Here is a 22,889-nt window from a genome sequence, read left to right on the forward strand (position 1 = left end):
CAGTGGGCTTGGAAGGTGGAGCTGAAGCCCAAGGCTGAAGAGCCTCCACCCAGAATCCAGAGGGCGTAGCCAACACCCAGAGTCTAGAGGGTAGGGTCCTTACCCAGACAGATGGTCCCAAAGAACAGAGAATTATTTTCAAGCCTTGAGAACTAATGTAAATTGTTATGTTGGGTTTGGGGCTTGCTTGGTGTCCACTATCACTTCTTTCCCTTCGATTTCTTCCATTTGTAATGGAAATGTCTACCTTGTGCCTGTTCTACCATTGCATTTTGGAAAACAATAACTTGTATTGTAGATTTCACAGGTTCACAAATGAAGAGGAATTTTGTCCCAGGATGGAATATGCCTAGGGTCTTACCCATACTTGATTTAGATGATTCAGAACATTATATTTTGGACTTGGAGTTGACTTAAGAGATTTGGGATGATGGGGTGAATGCATTTTGCATGTGGCAAGGACATGAATTTTGGAATGTTATAGATTGAACTGTGTCCCTCCAAAATATGTGCTGTAAATCCTAATCTCTATGCCTGTGGTTATAATCCCATTTGAGAATAAGTTTTCTTTGCTGTCAATAAGATAGGATTCATCTAAAGTGTACCTTGAGTCAATTTCTTTTGAGATATAAGAGATCAGCCACAAGCTAGCTGGGAGAGACAGGGAAAGAGAGATGCCAAGCACAAGAAGATTGCCCAGAAGCAGAAGCTCAGAAAGAGACAAGAACCTTCTCCCAGAGCCAACAGAGTGAGACAGCGTTCCCCTAGAGCTGGTGCCTTAATTTCGGATTTGTAGCCTCCTAAACCATAAGAAAATAAATATATGTTGGTTAAAGGCACCCACTTGTGGTATTTCTGCTATTGTGGCACTAAATAACTAAGACATGCTTCAAAGTTCACACTTTCACCATTATACTGTGCTGCCTGTCAACACTTGGTGGACATGTCTTACTAATCATCTTGTACTCAAATCCCAGCATGGTCTTTGGCCCATAACAGGCTCTCAATAAATGAGTATTGACTGGAACGGGGCTACTCTGATAGGATTCTCCTCCATTCCACTGGTACTGTGGCCTCCATGGTCAATGTGTATTTCAGCCCTCACCTGCTTTATTAATTTATGCCAAGGGGTATTGCTCCTGTGATATACAAAGATGATAATAAACCCTGTTTCAAAGGAGTTACCATAAAGGGTTATTCTACTTAAACAAATATTTACTCAAGATGTTTGAGTCAAATCATGCTCTACACATACAACTATAAAAAGCTTAAGAGATATTTACACAATGTATTAGAGAAGTGGAGCTGAGATTTATTCAGTACAATACATGTGAGAGAATGCACACTCAAACACCCACAAGAGGGTGAGCTGCAGGAGCCAAACACAGAAGTGAAGCCAGAGAACGGGTGGGGTCTTAGATGCAAGCTCTAAGGATTATTCATCTTTCTGACATTTTGTGGCTGGGCTTTCACTCTTAGTGACTCAACAAAATAATGACAAAAGAGAACAAGCTTAGGGAAAAAAATTAGGAGTATGTGTATCTTTCTTAGAAAGCTGGAAAGATATAAACATATAGAGTTCAGTTTAAACAATGATCGAATTGGAAAAAAAGAACATCTCAAAGTATCTGAAAAATTTTCACCTAAAAGAGGAAAGTGAGCTCTTTGATTTGATCTGAAGAGGAACTATCTCAAAGTAATGATTCTCAGAGTGTGGTCCCCAGGCCAGCAGCATTGGCATTACCTAGAAACTTGGTAGAAATGCATACTCGGACCCCATTACAAACTTACAGAATCCGAAATTCAGGGGATGTGGTCCAGCAATCTGTGCTTTAACAAATCCTCCAAGGGATTCTGAAGGTCAGATTTGAGAACCACTATTTTAAAGTAAAGGAAGCCCTAGCAGCACAACGGTTAAGTGCTCAGCTACTAACTGAAAGGTTGGTGGTTTAAAGCCACCTGCCACCCCATGGCAGAAAGATGTGGCAGCCTGCTTTCGTAAATATTTACAGCATTGGAAACTCTGTAGGGCAGCTCTACTCTCTCCTATAGGGTTGCTATGAGTCGGCATTAACTGGATGGCAACGGTTTTGTTTTGTTTTGTTTTGTTTATCTTAATGTGATGAAATGGCCCTCCTCGTACATTTTCTCATCTGTAAATTGAGAGGCCTTGAATAAATCACTAAGATCATGTTCACTTCCGAGATCCATGAATCAAAGACAAAGCCAAAAATAAGAAATAAAACCACAGAAAATGTTTTAACTTGGGTTTTAAGAAAGTGTCCCCAAATTCAGAAAAACTAGATTGCAGAATATTCTCTAACGAAAATCTAGTCTCTTTACAACAAAATCTGTCTGTCTAGAAGTGATCTGGATTAAAAAGAGATTTCACATGTGGTGATACCAAATCTTTCTGTTAAATGAGCTCATTGAAAACATTCAATATTTTCCAGGAAAGACAACGGAAGTTATTTTGAGGATGGTAATAACAATGATCTTAGAAGCATGGCAACCTGTTTGGTTTTTTTTAATTAAAATGTATACATCATCATTTTTCAAAATGAAATGCTAAAGTGAATAAATCCATGAATTGAGAAAAAGTGTTCATGTTGTTTCTGGGAATAGATTTTTTTTTTTTTAGATTTTCCTCTTAAAATATTGTTGTTAGGTGCTATTAAGTCGATTCTGACTCACAGCAACCCTATGTACAGCGAAATGAAGCACTTCCCTGTCCTGCACCATCCTCACAATTGCTGCTATGTTTGAGCCCACAGTTGCAGCCACTGTGTCAATCCATATCATCAAGGGTTTTCCTCTTTTTTGCTGACCCTCTACTTGACCAAGCGTGATGTCCTTCTCTAGGGCCTGGTTCCTTCTGATAACATGCCTAAAGGATGTGAGACGAAGTCTCACCGTCCTCACTTCCAAATACAGCACTCTGGCTGTATTTCTTCCAAGGCGGCTTGTTCGTTCTTCTTGTAGTCCATGGTATATTCAATATTCTTCACCAACACCATAATTCAAATGCATCAATTCTTTTTCAGTCTTCTTTATTCATTGTCCAGCTTCCACATGCATGTGAGGCAATTGAAAATATCGCAGCTTGGATCAGGCACGCCTTAATCCTCAAAGTGACATCTTTGCTTTTTAATATTTTAAAGACATTTTTGTAGCAGATCTGCCCAATGCAATACGCTGTTTGGTTTCCTGACTGCTCCTTCCATGGGCTTCATGGTGGATCCAAGTAAAATGAAATCCTTGACAACTTCAATCTTTTTTCCATTTAACATGATGCTGCTTATTAGTCCAGTTGTGAGGACTTTTGTTTTCATGTTGAGGTGTAATCCATACTGAAGGCTGTAGCCTTTGATTTTCATCAGTAAGTGTGTCAAGTCTTCTTCACTTTCAGAAAGCAGGGTTGTGTCATCTGCACATCACAGGTTGTTAATGAGTCTTCCACCAATCCTGAAGCCCACCTTTCTTGATTTTAAACCATGCAGTACCCCCCTGCTCTGTTCGAATGACTGATTCTTGACATTTGTACAGGTTCTGCATAAGCACAATTAAGTGTTCTGGAATTTCCATTCTTCCCAATGTTATCCATAATTTGTTATGATCCACATAGTCGAATGCCTTTACTTAGTCAATAAAACACGGGTAAACATCTTTCCGGTATTCTTTGCTTTCAGCCAAGACTCATCTGACATCAGTAATGGTAGCCCTCATTCCACATCCTCTTCTGAATTTGGCTTGAATTTCTGACAGTTCCCTGTCGATGTACTGCTGTAACTGCTTTTGAAAGATCTTTAGCAAAATTTTACTTGTGTGTGATATTAATGATATTGTTTGATAATTTCCACATTCTGTTGGATCACCTTTCTTTGGAATGGGCAAAAACATGGATCTCTTCCAATCGGTTTACCAGGCAGCTGTCTTCCAAATTTCCTGGCATAGACAAGTGAGTACCTCCAGTGCTGCATCCATCTGTTGAAACATCTCAATTGGTATTCCGTCAATTCCTGGACCCTCGTTTCTTGCCAATGCCTGCAGTCTAGCTTAGACCTCTTCCTTCAGTACCATCGGTTCTTAGTCATAGGCTACCTCCTGAAACGGCTGAACATAAACCAATTGTTTTTGGTACAGTGACTCCGTGTATTCCTTCCATCTTCTTTTGATGCTTTCTGCATCGATCAGTATTTTGCCCATAGAATCCTTCACCATTGCAACTTCAGGTTTGAGTTTTTTCTTTGGTTCTTTCAACTTGAGAGATACCGAGTCTGTTGTTCCCTTTTGGTTTTCTAACTCCAGGTTTTTCACATATCATTATAATATTTTACTTTGTCTTCTCAAGCTGCCCTTTAAAATCTTTTGTTCAGCTCTTTTACTTCATCATTTCTTCCATTCACTTTCGCAACCCTATATTCAAGAGCAAGTTTCAGAATCTCTTCTGGCATCCGTTTGGTCTTTTCTTTCTTTCCTGTCTTTCTAATGACCTATTACTTTCTTCATGTATGATGTCCTTGTTGTCGTTCCATAACTCGTCTGGTCTTTGGTCATTAGTGTTCAATGTGTCAAATCTATTCTTGAGATGGTCTCCAAATTCAGGTGGTATATACTTAAGGTCACATTTTGGCTCTCATGGACTTGTTTTAATTTTCTTCAACTTCAGCTTGAACTTGCACATCAGCAATTGAGGGTCTGTTCAGAAGTCAGCCTCTGGCCTTGTTCTGATGGATAATAATGAGCTTTTCCAACATCTCTTTCCACAGACATAATCGATTTGATTCCTGTGTATTCCATCCAGTGAGATCTACATGTATAGACTCTGTTTATGTTGTTGAAAAGAGGTATTTACAGTAAAGAAGTCGTTGGTCTCGCAAAATTCTATTATGCAATCTCCAGCATCATTTCTATCACCAAGGCCATATTTTCTAACTGCCAGTCCTTCTTTTTAGTTTCCAACATTTGCATTCCAATCACCAGTAATTATCACTGCATCTTGAGTGTATGTTTGATCAATTTCAGACTGCAGAAGCTGGTAAAAAATCTTCAAGTTCCTCACCTTTAGCATTAGTGGTTGGTGCATAAATTTGACTAATAGTATTAACTGGTCTTCCTTGTAGGCATATGAATATTATCTTATTACTGACAGCATTGTACTTCAGGATAGATCTTGAAATGTTTTTCTTGACGAGGAATGCAATGCCTTTCCTCTTCAATTTGTCATTCCCGACACAGTAGACCATATGGCTGTCCAACTCAGAATGGCTAATACCAGTCCATTTCAGCTCATTAATACCTAGGATATTGACCTTTCTGCATTTCATTTCATTTCTGACAACTTCCAATTCTCCTAGATTCATACTTCATACATTCCACATTCTGATCATTAAACGGATGTTTGCAGCTTTTCTTCTCATTCTGAGTAGTGCCACATCAGCAAATGAAGGTCCCGAAAGCTTGACTCCATCCATGTCATTAAGCTCAACTCAACTTTGAGGAGGCAGCTCTTCCCCAGTCATATTTTGAGTGCCTTCCAACATGAGAGGCTTGTCTTCTGGCACTGTATCAGAAAGCATTCCACTGCTATTCATAAAGTTTTCACTGGGCAATTTTTTTCAGAAGTAGACTGCCAGGTCCTTCTTCTTAGTCTGTCTTAGTCTGGAAGCTCCGCTGAAACTTGTCTACCAAGGATGACCCTGCCGGCATTTGAAATACTAGTGGAAACGCTTCCAGTATCACAGCAACACGCAAGCCACCACAGTACGACAAACTGATAGACACACTTACTAAATTACCTTTGTTTAAACATGTTCCTATTCGTTATTTCAAACTCCATACTATTTCTGATCTCTACACACTGTTTTGTAAACTAGATTTCTGCATATTTATAAATGCCTTTGAAATCTTTCTGGAAGAGATTACAGTATCAATTATAAGGAAAAACCATCAAGAAAAAAAGGCTTTCAAGTCCATTCTCCTTCACTTTGTTGTTGTTGTTAGGTGCCGTCAAGTCAGTTCTGACTCATAGTGACCCTACGTACAACAGAACACAACACTGCCCAATCCTGTGCCATTCTCACAATCTTTGCTATGTTTGAGTCCACTGCTGTAGCCACTGTGTCAATCCATCTCGTTAAGGGTCTTCCTCTTTTTCACTGACCCTCCACTTTACCAAGCATAATGTACTTCTCCAGGGACTGGTTCCTCCTAATAACATGTATAAAGTACAGGATACGAAGTCTCACCATCCTTGCTTCTTTCTAAGGAGCATTCTGACTGTACTTCTTCCAAGACAGATTTGTTCATTCTTTTGGCAGTCCACGGTATAGTCAATATTCTTTGCCAACACCATCACTTAAACGCATCAGTTCTTCTTCAGTCTTCCTTATTCACCCTCTAGCTTTCACATGCATATGAAGCAACTGAAAGTACCATGGCTTGGTCAGGTGCACCTTTAGTCCTCAAAGTGACATCTTTGCTTTTCAACATTTTAAAGAGGTCTTTTGCAGCAGATTTACCCAATGCAATACATTGTTTGATTTCTTGATTGCTGCTTCCTTAGGTGTTGATTGTGGATCCAAGAAAAATGAAATTGTTGACAACTTCAATATTTTCTCTGTATAACATTATGTCGCTTATTGGTCCAATTGTGAGGATTTTTGTTTTATGTTGAGATATAATCCATAGTGAAGGCTGTAGTCTTCCCTCACTTACCAACATAAAATCCAGCCAGAAGTCTTAGGTAATTGACACCGAATTCTCTTTCATAAAAGGATTCCAGAGACAGCCTGGTTGCCCAAGGCCTTCCGCACGGACAACTGTTAGACAAGCAATAAAATACACAACTCCAAAACTACATTAAATGTAAGTCTTCGTTGTGGATTCAAAACTCACTTGTGAACCACAGTTATCACCCATTCGGTTCAAGAGATGGGACATTAAACCAGAGGCCTATCTATGAAAAACAGTGCCTATGGCCAGCACCAAAATTGCACGCCCATCCAAACATCTGACACCCATTGTTTAGATAATTGTCATAATATCAGCTCAAAAATACAGGTCAACCTTGCTCATCTTTCACTTAATACCTTATGGCACTATATGATCTTTCATAGCTGATGATGGAAACAGTGATGGTTAGTAGAAACTGCTTAGTGGCACCCCCTTCAAGTGGTGCCCAGGATACGTGCCATCCCTACCACACCTTAGATTTGCCTCTGCAGCTGAATGCATTCTGTCCATTGTCATATTCTGACATTTTCCAAAAATTCTTCCTATCAACTTATCACTTAACTCTCTTACAGAAAAGTAGAGTATTAGTTGGGGGGGAGGGCTCATTATTTAAGTTTACATCTTAGATAAACAGAAGTTTACAGCTCTAGCTGCACAGCATTCCAAATGAAAGTTTAGCTCTTTCAGTAGACAGTCCTTGCCTAGTACTATCGAAAAAAATAAAACCTCTTCTTCATTTGGTACACTTGAGACTATTTTTGATATCATGTTGATTTGTTCTTATTTATGACATAAGATTTCATTGAACCCAAAGTGTGAAAATTAGAAGACACCCAACAAAATACTTAGTTTAACTCTTAGAATACCTTCTTTTGCTTTAAATTAAGATCAAAGATGTAGCAGAATTTTCCAAAATATTACATCAGGAATATGAAGCATAGTTTATGGGCCCAAGAGACAGACTGAGGAAAGATTCAAGAGGTTATTTCAGTTTTACTGCTTCTACCCAGTTACTATTTTCCCACAGAAGCCTCTGTTATTACTTACAGGCCATAGCCCTTGCCTGTCTGTTACAGTACTCTTGTCTATAACATATTAGAATCAGCTATATACAAATCTATTCCTCCCTATGCATCCTGCACCCCAGAATCTACTAGACTATAAACACAAGGAAGACAAGGACCATGACTTATTATTGTTGTTTTGTTTTTCACTCACATCTCTTGTTGTTGTTAGGTGCTATCAGGTGGATTACAACTCATACAGACCACATGTGACAGAATAGAACTTCCTCATAGGGTTTTCTAGGCTGTAATCTTTACAGAAGCAGATCACCAGGTCCTTCTCCTGAGGAGTAGCTGGGCGAGTCTGAATCCCCAGCTTTTTGGTTAGCAGCTGCGTGCTTGAGAATTTAAGGACGGCGCCACCAACTCTTAGCATAGAGTAAAACCCAAAAAAAATTCATGGACAGCTTAAGTGTCTATCAGTGGATGAATGGATAAACAAAATGTGGTACAAAATAATGGAATACTATGCAGCAATAAAGAACGATGAGTTCTTGAAACATCTTGGAACACGGATGAACCTAGAGGACGTTATGCTAAGCAAAATAAGTCAATCATAAAAGAGCAAATATTGAATGATCTCACTTTTATAAAGTGACAAGTACAGCTATATATACAGAGACCAGTGTCCATTGGTGGTTACCAAGAGTGAAGGTGGGGGTGGGGAGGGGGATTCATTCTTTAGACAGTAGTTACTTTTTCCTTATGGTGATAGAAAAAGCAGTACTGAATATGGCAGACGTGTACACAGCTTAACCAAGATAACTGATGCCACTAGGTTATACACACACACATAAATAAGGATGTTTAGGCAAATGCTATGTTACATATAATTTTGCAACAACCAAAATACACGTGTGTTTATATGTATGTACATATACGTACATAAGTATATATATGTATATACATACATATATATGTATGTGTGTGTGCATGTATATATATATATATATGTATAAAACATATATACACAACGAACCAAATAAGGGTCCCAGAAAATGATACTTCTTAGACATAGCCAATCACCTCACCGGATCTGTTTTCTGAGTTTGAACTCTTAGGGTCATAGTCTCATGGGACAATTTGGTCAAATGGCATAATATAGTTCATAAAGTTTATGTTCTACATCCTAGTTTGGTGAGTAGCATCTGGGGTCTTAAAAGCTTACAAACAGCCAGCTAAGATACAGCTCTTGGTCTCTACTCATCTGGAGCTAAAGAGAAAGAAGGAAACCCAAGACTCAGTGAAGGAACCAGTCTACAGGACTAATTGTCTACATGAACCACAGTCGCCTCTACCCTGAGACCAGAAGAACTAGATGGTGCCCAGCTACCAATACCAAACATTCTGATCAGGACCACAAAAGACAGATCTCGATAGAAAGGGAGAAAAATACAGAAGAGAACTTAAAACTTTCAAAAAATCCAGACTTAATGGACCCACTGAGACAGGAGGGGACCCTGGGACTATTACCCTGAGATGTTTTTTTATACTTTAAGCCTTGAACTGAAACTGTCCCAAGTCACATTTTAGCTAAATAGGAGGTTAGCCCCTAAAGCAATGAATATCAACCTTGAGTACTGCGCCCTTTTAAAAAAGCATCCAAATAAGACCAAATGGTGAACAAATACTCTAAAGCATAGATGAGGAGGTTGTGGTCTCCAAGACAAATGGGAACAGAACAACTAGAATGGAAATAATGAGACTGTTGATACAATATGAAGAAGGTAACCGATATCACTGACAGTATGTGTAGAAATTGTTTGACTGAGAACCTGTTTTGCTGTATACACTTCCACCAAAAATACGATAAAGTATTATCTAAAAAACACTTACGGAATTGAATTTTCTGAATCTTGAACAATTAAAGGAAAATGTATTTCTCAAGAAAAGGAAACGGTAATCAATCAACATTTGTTAAGCACTACTATAGACTAAGCTCTATGAAGGACTGGGAATAAATAGAACACACAGTTCTTTCTCTCAAGGTACTTCAACTTGGGGAGAAAGTACAACATATATAAACCAATAAAAAAAGACACAGGACACTACAAACACTTAATTATCTGTTGACTGTAAGAGTTTCCATAGTTTAGAAGGCAAATCAGTGAGGTCTATAAGAGTAAGAAAAGGTTTTATAACACATTTAGAATTTATATGTGGTCAAAGAGAATGAAAAGAACATTTTAATAACACAAAAGATATGGATGTAGGAATGAACCAGGGCTTCAAACCAGTTCTGCCCGGTTCAGTCATGGCCGAGGAAGCGATACTAGAACAGACCCAAATTGTTAAATTTGGATGAACTGGAATGGGAAAATTACAGGTCAAAGCCCTGCTAGAAACTTAATCTCCCTCTTAGAAAACAAGGGCAGTGTACACATCACACAGCAACCAAATCTCGTCTGTTAGATTTTAAGCAGAGTCAGAAACAGCGTGCCCCACTCAAAGCCTACCATGTAGCTTTCAATGTGTGTCGCTCTCCACAGTCCTGACAATAATATAATCTCATTCATCAGGCTCCTGAAAAGGCTCACTACATCTCATCGAAGCCTCCCATTCCAGAGGTTTGACCCGTAATTTTTCCCATTCTGATTATTGTTCCAGATCCCCCAAACTGTTAACAATTCAGGTCTCTTCCAATTTCGCTTCATCAGCCATAACTGAACCGGTTCAAACTGGTTTGAAGCCCTGGAATGAACATAGTACATTCCCGGAAAAAAAAAATGGATAGACCAGTTTAATTAGGAAGGAGAATACATTTTGAGAAGTATATTGGACAAGTAGGGAAAATACTCATGAAGTGAACAACACTAAAAACCAAGCACAGAACTTTCATGAACATTCGTCGTGAAAGGATATAAAAGAATGGCTTCAATTTTTCCCAATGCACAGTTCTTAAAAATCCAACATGCTTTCTGCATTTGTATTTAATGAGTTATTTCATTTTGGAGTGTCAACTGGAAAAATGGGGCAAAAACAAATCTTCCTGTGACATAATATAATTTCTTCATTATTTTTCCTACAAAGGCTAAACAGATGGAAAAGTAGTTTGAGGCAGGGAGTGTCTTAATTAGCTGCTCAAGGGACCAAAGGTTTATGTATGACTCATGTGAGTCACTTAGAATCAAGCCACCCAGAGGATGTCCCAAATTACCCAAGATGCCGCCTGGAAATGTAACTGAGAAATGTGTGAGGTGGCATTTGCCAGAATCCAGCCCTCAATGCCTCTTCCCAGAAGATTAACCTTCTGTGGTTTTATTCTGGTCTAACAATAATTTAGTGACCATTAGAATAAATTACTTTGGAGGTGGTAGAGAGCCTTAGAAATAATTTAATTCAGGCTCCCACATTTTACAGAGATGGCTATAGCTTGGCAGCTGGTGGTCCTGGTCCAAAGCTCTTTACTAAACCTTACTGCCTCTCATTTTTGAAAAAAGCAACACAGCTCATGTTGTTATCACAAGAAGTAGAAACTTCAAGACAAAGATGCTGCCTTGAGTGAGTACTGTATTTGCCACCTTAGGAAAATAAGTTTACCCCTCTACAGAGGTTAAGACCAAAAGGTCAGCAGTTTGAATCCATCAGCCACTCTTTGGAAACCCTATGGGGCAGTTCTACTCTGTCCTATAGGGTTGCTATAAATAGGAATCGACTTGATGGCAACAGGTTTGATTTTCTTTATACACAGATGATAGCATCAATTCTGAACCACCTATTTGCGGCAATACATTCTACTTAGCGACATTTCATTACCTTTACAGGGGAAGAAACATGAAATTCAATTATCGCCTACCCCCACTTTTCAAAATGTAAGCATTTTTCTTTTTGTGATGCTAGGGAGCTTCATAAAAATGGTATCTAATTAAAAAAAAATTTTTTTTTAATTAATTCAGAATAAAATCAAGAAAATCCCTGTGGTCCATGAGCTGGTAATGATGGGAGAGTAACAGCTATCGGCTTCCAAAATCTGCTCATTAAGTATAGAACATTTAGGGAAGTCAGTTACTGTGATATGGCTAAGGCACAAAATGTAAGGAGAATTATCAGGTGATTCCTGGACTAGACTAAAACAACCAGCAGAAGCAGGCAGGAGGCAGGGCATGCAGGGCCTTATATACGTCCTTGAGTTTATCCTACAGGCGATGGTGAGTCATTGAAGACATCTGAGGAAGAGGGTGAGGCATCAGGTCTACTGCTGAAAAGATCATTCTGGTACCAGCTGGAAAAAAAACCAGGGCCATCTGGATAGGTAAGTAAAACTTCATGTTAAAAAGGTGCAAACCAAAACCAAAACCTACTGCCATCGAGTCGACTCCAACACACAGCAACCCTACAGAACAGAGCAGAACAGCCCCATAGGGTTTCTAAGGCTGTAATCGTTATGGAAGCAGACTGCCACATCTTTCTCCCACCAAGTGGATGGTGGGTTCAAACCACCAACTTTTTGGTTAGTAGCCAAGTTCTTTAATCACTACGCCACCAGGGTTCCTTAAAAAAATGTACAACACATTGTGGAGAGACTGGAACACTTATATACTGCTGGTGGGAATGTAAAATGGTACAAACACTTTGGAAATCAATTTGGCACTTCCTTAAAAAGCTAGAAATTGAACTACCATATGATCCAGCAATCCCACTCCTTGGAATGTATCCTAGAGAAATAAGAGCCTTTACACGAGCAGATATATGCACACCTGTGTTCACTGCAGCACTGTTTACAACAGCAAAAACATGGAAGCAACCAAGGTACCCATCAACAGATGAATGGATAAATAAATTATGGTATGCTCACACAATGGAATACTACGCATCGATAAAGAGCAACGATGAATCCATGAAACATTTTCATAACATGGAAGAACCTGGAAGACATTATGCTGAGTGAAATTAGTCAGTTGCAAAAGGACAAATATTGTATAAGACCACTATTACAAGAACTGGAGAAATAGTTTAAACAGAGAAGAAAATATTCTTTGATGGTTATGAAAGGGGGGAGGGAGGGAGGAAGGGAGAGGGGTAATCACTAATTAGATAGTAGATAAGAACTACTTTAGGTGACGGGAAAGACAACATACAATACAGGCGAGGTCAGCACAACTGGACTAACCAAAAAGCAAAGAAGTTTCCTGAATAAACTGAATGCTTCGAAGACCAGTGTAGCAGGGGCAGGAGTTTGGGGACCATGGTTTCAGGGGACATCTAGGTCAATTGGCGTAACACAATCTATTATGAAAACATTCTGCATCCTACTTTGGAGAGTGGCATCTAGGGTCTTAAACGCTAGCAAGCAGCCACTTAAGATGCATCAATTGGTCTCAACCCACCTGGAGCAAGGAAGAATGAAGAACGCCAAAGACACAAGGTAATTATGAGCCCAAGAGATAGAAAGGACCACATAAACCAGAGACTACATCAGCCTGAGACCCGAAGAACTAGATGGTGCCTGGCCACAACCGATGACTGCCCTGACAGGGAACACAACAGAGAACCCCTGAGGGAGCAGGAGAGCAGACCCCAAATTCTCATAAAAAGACCAGACTTAATAGTCAGACTGAGACTAGAAGGACCCCGGAGGTCATGGTTCCCAGACCTTCTGTTAGCTCAAGACAGGAACCATTCCCAAAGCCAACTCTTCAGGCAGGGATTGGACCAGACTGCACGATGGAAAATGATACTGGTGAAGAATGAGCTTCTTGGATCAAGTAGACACATGAGACTATGTTGGCATCTCCTGTCTGGAAGGGAGATGAGAGGGTGGAGGGGATCAGAAGCTAGCTGAATGGACACGAGAATAGAGAGTAGAGGGAAGGAGTGTGCTGCCTCATTAGGGGGAGAGCAATTAGGAGTGTAAAGCAAGGTGTATGTAAATTTTTGTATAAGAGACTGACTTGATTTGTAAACTTTCACTTAAACCACAATAAAATTAATTTAAAAAAAAGATTACAGATCCCCCTCACTAAAAAAAAAATGTACAACACATAAAAATAATACTTGGAAGATTCTATAAGAAACTCCAAGAGATTATATGAACAGTCTAGGCCAAGGGGGTCAAGAAATTCTTTGACCAAGAATGAAAACTCAGGGGCTATAAAGGAAAAGGGAGAGTTATTGATTACGTAGGAGCTTAAAACTTTTCCATGGCAAATATACCATAGACAAAGTCAATAAGACAAATGACAGATTTAAGGGGGGAAATCTTCCAATTCAGAAGACAGAGGGTATCCATAACATACAAAGTTGGCTAACAAACGGACAGTTACCAAAAAACCGAAACCTGTTGCCGTCGAGTCAATTCTGATGCATAGTGACCCTATAGGACAGGGTAAAACGGCCTCATAGGGTTTCCAGAGTGCCTGGTGGATTCAAACTGCTGACCTTTTGGTTAGCAGCTATAGCTCTTAACCACTACACCACCGGGGTTTCCAAAATGGGACAGTTAGGGGATAAAAAAACACAATAGAGAGATGGGCAAAAGACCTGAAAAAAACAATTCACAAGTAAATGACTCTGAATGGCCAAAACGAAAGAATTTTAAAAGCCCAAACTCATAAGTAGTCAAGGAAATGCAAAGAAAAGTAATACTTTATAACTAAAAGACCAGTAAATCAAAAAGAGTAATTATATCTATTGCTGGCAGGAATGTGACTATTCATCATTGTTGATAGAAAGAGGGATTAATACAGATGGTATTAAGAGTAACAATACTCAGAGAGTAATCTCATAACATCTATCAAAACTAAAAAAAAATATATATATATATCTTTTGAGCCAGCAATCCTCCTACTGAAAATGTAGGTCATAGAGTTAAAAGCACTAGCATAACAGAATAAGCAAGAAGGTTTATTGCAGCAGTGATTGTAGGAGCAAAAAACTGGAAACAAATTGCATGTCATCAGTAGGAGAATGCTCAACAAGTTATGATGTGCCAACAATACGGAATAATATTCAGCCATTAAAAAAATTAATAGAGTTATGCCAGGTGATCTATTAAGTAGGAATAATAAGGAATAGAAAAGATGTATCTAATTGGGACATCAGTTTGTTATTTTAGTTAAAATCATGAACTCAGAAGCCAGATTACTGAGACTCAAATCCTGATTCTACCACCTTTTGCCAACTGTGTCATCTTGGGTAAGTTGCTCAATCTCTCTGAAACTCAGTTTTCTCATCGATGAAATGCCTCAAAGAATTGCTACAACAGTAATTGAGTTATGATTTGTAAAGCACTTAAAATAATGCCCAGCATGTAGCAAGCACTCAATAAACATTAGCTGTCATTACATGATTCCAATGTTTTAAAACAATGATCGAAATCTCATGTATGTAAATGTACACAAGATTTCCCTATCTTCTGCCTCCGTGCTATTATTCTCACTGGTACTTATCCTCCTCTTAATGACTGATATAATTCACTTATTTACTTTGTCTTTTTGGACTATCTCTGTTCCCCTTTAGACTTTAAAAGGGACTCTACTCTATAAAAGATAAGATTTTTATTTTATTTATTTATTTTTGGTCTGTTTTGTTCATTGCATATCCTCAATGCCTAAAACAGGACCAGGCAGGTAATAGGCACTCAAAAAATATTTGTTGAATGAATAAATGAATATGTGTATATACGCATAGCTTATTCTCCAGGGGTCTCCCATATTTTTGCATGTCATGGGAGCAGATGCACTGACTGCCTTTGTTCTGAACTATCTTTCTAAGAATGTTTGTATACTGAACAGCCTTGGAAGACAGAGGTGGTGTTTCCCTCCAGAGTGAAAGGCAATTTTGTTTTTTTTTTTACTGTCCAGTATAATAAAGATAATGACTCTATCTAGGGACAAAGGTCAAGCAGGCTTAGTGCTCATTATGAAATATTCATGTTCCTTACAAAAAAAAAAAAAACTTTTTTTTGTTTTAAGTTTGAGGTTCCTCTCCTGTAATGCAACCAGCTTTGAGTATAAGCATAACCTAGCCCTCTTTGCATCACCATGTGGGAACTGGGAATAGAGGAAAGGCACAAATGCTGATATTCTGGCTACTGCTATTGCTGTGAGTAATAAATTGTCCTTTCTCTTTGACCCAGGAGTAACTTAGCTTGAACGCAGGGTAAAACCTCAATTCCTTTACAATTTGTGACATATTTATATACATATATGTTTGTCTATGAACATGGAGATAAACACAAAAAAATGAATGCTAGGTTAATTGGGGGATGGGAGGGCAGGTTGGAAGGACTGGGGAAGGAAGGCGGAAGAGAAAACATAGCAATAAACGAAAAATATTAAAAGTCCCAGTTGAAACAAAGACAGTAATGATTGTGACATCTGTAATGACAAGGAATCTGGAGTTGATTCAAACACAGCCAGATATAGGGAAAGTAAAGGGCTTGGATAAATGCCTCACTCCTGAGGGACAACTGGAGAATCGTATCAACAGACCCTGAAGACGTATCTCCACATTCTGATATTCCACCGTATACACAGTAGTAAAGGAAGAACTGAGAGAGTTTTAAATAGGCTATTGGTGTTTCTGAACATTAGTCCTAGTTCCAATCCATTAGCCTCCCACATGCATTGACGGCCTCGCCCAATTCCCACCACATGAAGCTTTAATCTACGATTGTGAATTCTTTGGCTGCTTTGTGTTGTTTACTTCACAACAAAGCCTTTACTTCCTGGGTAAAAATACCATTAAAAAGTAAAGGTTATTTTTAGCTTTTTTTTTTTTTAAGAAGGCCTTTGAAACTCCATTTAGCAGAGCATTTTTAAATGCTTTGTCCTTATAAACCAAAGCAAACTAAACACATTGCCATGGAGTCAATTCTGACTCATAGCAACCCTATAGAATAGACTAGAACTGCCCATAGAGTTTCCGAGGCTGTAATCTTTACAGAAGTTGACTGCTACATCTTTCTCCCACAGAGCAGCTAGCGGGTTTGTCCTTATAGTCCCACTGAAATAATCAGCTCTCTTTCCAGAAAGAAAAAATCCACTTAAAGAATGCCCTACAACTAGCTACACTGCTTCGTGTTAGAATTCTTTTACAAGCAACTGTATAAGCTTTGGAGGAGCTATAAGCAAAATGTGTGCCTGGTTCAAAAGAAGGAGGATAGTGAGGAAATTAGCTCTTGAGATGTATCAAGAATATACATACCAGCCTTTGTAACAGCCTCACTTGCCTTGGGACCCTGCGTCCAACCTGTAAAAAGAGAAGAATAATGAATATTCTTGTAAGGTCATTACTAAATGAGTTATTTGAGGGATTTAAAACCTATTCAAGTTCACAAAAAAAGACTACGCATCCTAAAAAGCAGTTTTGACCTTTTATCAGGGAGTTTCCAGGCCAGAATTAGAATTCATCCTTCTCACATCTGGTCGACCACCTAACCCATAATGTCACACTACCTGGTTGCTTCAGCGTTCTTAAGTTTGTCAGAGGACCATGGATGAAATGACAAGAACAAAGAGATAATCTGAATATCGGAATTCTGTTGCATTTTACTTGGGGCTTGAAATTAAGCTCTTTGCTATTGTGTCTACTACAAGGAGCCACAGTGTTTAGCCTTACTCCAGTGGACTCAGTTACTCAACTCAAAACTCCAGGAACCTCTTGAAGCAAAACTAAACTCACCTTGAATTTTCTTACTGTGTTTTTCTGGAGGGCTTGTTAAACTTTCCTGTATGCACAGGAGAAGCATGGGAATGTGATAAAACAATCTCTTTTTTTAAATTGCATTAATAATTAACCAGCTTCACTGCACTAATTTAAAAACCATAGCTGGTTGCTGAACATTCCAAAACCAACCAAACCCGTTGCCGCGGAGTCAATTTTGACTCATAGTGACACCCTGTGATAGAGTAGAACTGCCCCATAGGGTCTCCTAAGCTGTCATCTTTATGGAAGCAGGCTGCCAGTCTTTCTCCTGCGGAGTGGCTGGTGGGTTTGAACCACCAACCTTTGGATTAGCAGCTGAGCGCTTTAACCACTGTGCCACCAGGCCTCCGTTGTTGAACATTATTCATGGCAAATCACTGTTTAAATAACAGAAGTGTAAACTGCTACTGCTGTGAGTAACAGATCATCCTTTCGGGAAGTCAATTTGCAAAGTTTATTAAAAACTTGAAAAATATGCCTAGACTTTATGCATATCTTTTTTAACAGTTTTAAGAGGCTTAATTTACATAAAGTAAATTTCACCCTCTTAAAAGGATACAATATTTAGAGTGTTCACAGCGTTGTGCAATCACAATCAATTTTTGAACATTTTTGTCACTCATAGAAGGAGCCCTAGATACCTTAGAATCACCTCTCAATACCCCCTCTCTCCCAGCCTTAGAGAATGGCTAATCTACTTTCCATCTCTAGAGACCTGCCTATTCTGGACATTTCATATAAATGGAATCATATGCTATGTGGCCTTTTGTGTCTGGCTTCTTTAGCACAATATTTTCAAGGTTCAGTCACATGATAGCATGTAAGAGTACCTCGTTCCTTTCCATGGCTGAATAATATTCCACTGGGGGTGTGTGTGCACGTGTGTGTGTATATATATATATCACATTTTGTTCATTCATTCACTACTTGATGGATATTTGGGGGTTTTTCCACTTTTTGACTACTTAGAAATAATGCTAAACTCCCATGAACATTCACATGTAAGTCTTTGCGTTGGACGTATGTTTTTATTTCTCTTGGGCAGATACCTACAAGCTGAATTCCTGGGTCATAAGGTAAATTGAACATTGTAAGAAACTTCCAAAATGTTTTTCAAAGTGGCCGTACCATTTTACATTCCCACCAGTATGCATTTCTTTTAATTAAGAAAGCCGATTTATAGAAAAGTATTCTAAGGGACGAAAAATCAGTAAGAAAAAAAAAAAAATGAATGTACAAGAAAATTCTTTACAACTTTTAAAACAACTGTTAGTAATTCAAAATAGCCTAAAATATCATTAGAAAGTATTTGGCTAAATATATTATGATACATGGATTAATTAGAACGCAGCTATTAAAAATGATGATATAGACCTATATTTACTGACATCAATAAATACTCATTTTACGGGACTTTAACGCTGTTCACCAAATATTTTTCTAGCTCTTTGCCAGATGGTACTTCCTGGCACACGTGTGGGTAGGCAGGGCCACATGACTAGTTCTGGCCAATGAGTTATGAATGTAAGTAACATCTGTCACTTCTAAGCCAAGTATTTAATTACAGGTACAAGATCTTCCTGAATGCCCTTTTCTCTCTGGCACAGTAATCAGCAATGTTTGGGATGGTAGCTGCTCCATCAGCCCAAATTCCCAAGAGACCACAAAGCTCACAGTTATCCTGCTGCCAACCCAAAATGGACAACTTGTATAAAGAAGAAATAAACACTTGTCATTTAAGATATTGAGGTGTAAGGTTGTTTGTTACGACAGCATAACCTAGCCTATCCTGACTGATCCATCCACAACATATTTTTAAGTGATTAAATCAGGAAACAAAACAGCATATTTAACATGATCCCTTTTTGTGAGTAAGTATAAGTGTGTGTACGTGCGGAATGTATACCAAAATGAGAATGGTTATTACCTTTCAGTGGTAGAATTCTTTTTCTTTAAACCTCTCTGTATTGCTTCAATTTTTTGACAAATAAGTATGTACTACTTCCATAACAGAAAAAATAAAAGACATTTCCATCTTGAAAAATAAAACTATAAAAAACTGTTTTAACCCAGACCCTCTCCCTGAGCCCCCCCAAAATATATACTAAATTCTCATTATAACCCATTATGGAGCCTCCTCTTCCACAGAATATAGAATAGGAAAAAACAGTACCGTATTTAGGTTGATGTTCACCCGGACTCCAAATGAGAACCAAACAACTACTAGGGGGATACTAGTTTCTGGTCCCTACAACAAGGTGAGATGTGTGTGAGGCTGTCACACAAACAGTCACAAGAAGTAGCCTGGACAAGTTCTTTGCCAGTTCTGCAGGTTCATTTCAGACCTTTCCCTCCCTAAAACTGTGGACTTGGCTGGGATCACTTAAATAACTATGGTCACAAGAAAAGCCCAGCCCTTCTCCGGTATTATGTACTCTGATTGATCTAAAGTATTTTCTTTGAAGCTTCCTGCTTTGTAAAATAGTTTTTCATAAAAAAATAAATGAACAAGCTTTAAGGAGAACAAGAGAAGCTGGATTTTCATTTTTGAGATGACTATCATCTGACGTCCCAGGGGATCATTATGGCTACACTTCAGACCAAGTTTAAACTTAGATTGAACCAAAATCAAAACATCTTGGTTTACCCGGATTTCTGTTGCCATTCCTGGAGATGGAAATGACACCAATGCTATCATCATTGTTTTTAGTTAGGAATTCCTGATCCTTTTTCTTGTTTGAGTAGTTTCCCATTGCCTTATAAGAAACTGGAGGTGTGGGTTTGAGACCAGATATGTAATTGACTTCCAGCTCAATGGCAAGGACTACCACAATAGCAATCTTAGAGCCTCCATTCACTTGCTTGAGGCTCCAAATCACAGACTTAAAACCACCAAAAACCAAACCCAGTGCCGTCGAGTTGATTCCGACTCATAGCGACCCTATAGGACAGAGTAGAACTGCTCCCATAGAGTTTCCAAGGAGCGCCTGGCAGATTCAAACTGCCGAACCTTTGGTTAGCAGCCATAGCACTTAACCACTACACCACCAGGGTTTCCCACAGACTTAAAAGATGGTTCAAATAGGATTCTTTGGTCCTACTGGTCTGAGCTTCTTATCTCCAGCATCAGAGCAGATGTCCCAGCCACAATATTTATAGAAAAATAGGCCACAATCCTGCCACCAAGAACCTTAGTTAAAATCTAAAGACCTATCTTAAAATAACTTAAAATGAAATAAAAGTAGTGAAAACTTAATAGACAAGAAAAAATTAAGAAGTTCCAAAGTAAATGGAAAAAAGAATTGACTATGTTTTTTTAATTTTTATTGTGGTTCAAGTGAAAGTTTACAAATCAAGTCAGTCTCTCACACAAAAACTTATATACACCTTGCTACATACTCCCAATTGCTCTCCCCCAATGGATCAGCCTGCCCCCCCCCTTTTCGTGTCCATTTCACCAGCTTCTAACCCCCTCTACCTGCTCATCTCCCCTCCAGGTAGGAGATGCCAACATAATTGACTATGTTCTTGGGTGATCATAAAAGACTTTACGATGGTGGTATGGCTAGAACTAGTTTTGTAGGATATTTATTGGAGTAGGATGAAAATGAAGGAGAAATTTTAAAAGAATCGGATTCAATACAATAGTTATGCTGAAGAAATAATTCAGCTTCATAGATCTGCCACTGCCTCTGTAATTTCTAGACCAAGCAGAATCCTCTACCAGGAGGGTAGGTCACAATTTCCTTTCCACAAAGAATGCAGCAGTAACACTTATCAGGGCTGTAGAGTTTAGACTCTCACCATCTATCCAATCATCAGGGACGGATTACCCAATAAACAACGTAAGTACAGGCTTATTTGTGTTTATGTACTAATCTGTGGGGCACATCCAAAAAAAACAAAATTTTTTTTTTCAAGATATGGTGAAACCCATGTGAAATTGTGTGCTACAGATTAGTACATAAGCACAAGTAAGCCAGTGTATAACTCGCTTAAGGTAAGCCCATGCATACTTGCTTATTTGTTACTCCACCCCTGCCCATCATCAATCATTCCAACTACAGGTAAAAAATACCAGGTGCTACTTAAATGTTTATAATTCAAATAAGGATTCTGTTTTTTCTCAGAATCTTTCATAGCATTGGGGACCCTGGGGGGCAAAAATGGTTTGTACTCAGCTACTAACAGAAGGGTTGGCGGTTCAAATCCACCCAATGAGGCTGTGAAATAAAAGTCCTGGCAATCTGCTTCCATAAAGATTACAGCCAAGAAAAGCCGATGAAACTGTTCTACTTTGTAACACATGGGTCACCATGAGCCAGAATCAACTTGACAGCAATGGGTTTGGTTTTTTTGGTTTTATCATAGTGTTGGATCATGATGGAAAGAGAAGAGAAATATTCTTAAAACATTCCAAGAACCTATCAATGGGAATGAGTGTGGGAAGGGAGGAGAGGAGCAAAGACTAATTCTTAATTCTACTCATGGTGAATGACTGAATGAGAGATATAAAGGAAGGGTTCATAACCTCTACTCTTCCTTCTGAGCTCTACTACTGCGTCTGTGGCCCTGGGTCCCATAACAGATTCAAGCAACATTGCACTTAGGCTCATCGCAGCCAAACACCTTCAACTGACTGGAGTCAGGAGTTTCTAGAGAGAACTGCACTAGGAATTTACCTACCAGTTGCCCCCATTCTTCTGAGGAAATTCTAAAATCCTGAAACCAAGACCTAGCAGGTTAGAGTCAATTAACCTCAAAAACCCACTATAAGAAACAAAATCAAGTGCTAGAGTTTGGAAAACCACTGGAGATGCCATTTACCATCCAGGCCAAGAAAAGTTATCAGCCATTGAAAATGCTGTGGAGCACAGCTGTACTCTGATACACACGGGGTCACCCTGAGTTGGAATTGACTCCACAGCACAAAATTTTTCTTCCTTTGGAGTAATGTGGCCACAGGCTGTTCAGCTATTAACATTTTCAATTTATGGCCCATGGCTTCGGTAATAAGAGACATTACATTTGGGTTAAAATTTCAAAAAAGTATCAGACAGATTAAAAAAAAAAATCAACTAGCTGTAGGCAACTCACCTTGTCTCTTTTTCACCCTTGAAAAACAAGAGAGGTGAACTTTACTTGTGAGTAAATAATGAGAAGGTTGAGGATCCAGGAAAAAAAAAAACTCAAGTCTCTAACCTATGGTCCATCTTCCTAAATAGACCCTGCTCTTCCTTGGATGGAGCCCTGGTGGCACAGCGGTTAAGAGCTCGGCTGCTAAGCAGTTTGAATCCATTAGCTGCTCCTTGGGAACCCTATGGGCCAGTTCTACTCTGTTGTATAGGGTTGCTATGAGTCGGAAGCGACTCCACAACAATGGATTTGATATTTTTGGTTTTTGCTCCTTGGATAAAGAAACCTTGCTGGGACTCCCAACTG

General features: G+C 38.9%; 1 protein-coding gene across 1 annotated transcript in view; it reads right to left on the reverse strand.

Annotated features, from left to right (window-relative positions):
- Nucleotides 1–22,889, reverse strand: part of ITIH5 (inter-alpha-trypsin inhibitor heavy chain 5) — a 118,103-nt gene that overhangs the window by 89,781 nt on the left and 5,433 nt on the right. Inside the window, exon 2 of the mRNA XM_010590891.3 lies at nt 16,947–16,991. Coding sequence (XP_010589193.2) covers nt 16,947–16,991 — 45 coding nt within the window. The remainder of the gene's footprint in view (nt 1–16,946; nt 16,992–22,889) is intronic.

This window comes from Loxodonta africana, chromosome 4 (genome assembly GCF_030014295.1).
Source record: "Loxodonta africana isolate mLoxAfr1 chromosome 4, mLoxAfr1.hap2, whole genome shotgun sequence".
In the NCBI taxonomy this organism is placed as follows: domain Eukaryota; kingdom Metazoa; phylum Chordata; class Mammalia; order Proboscidea; family Elephantidae; genus Loxodonta; species Loxodonta africana.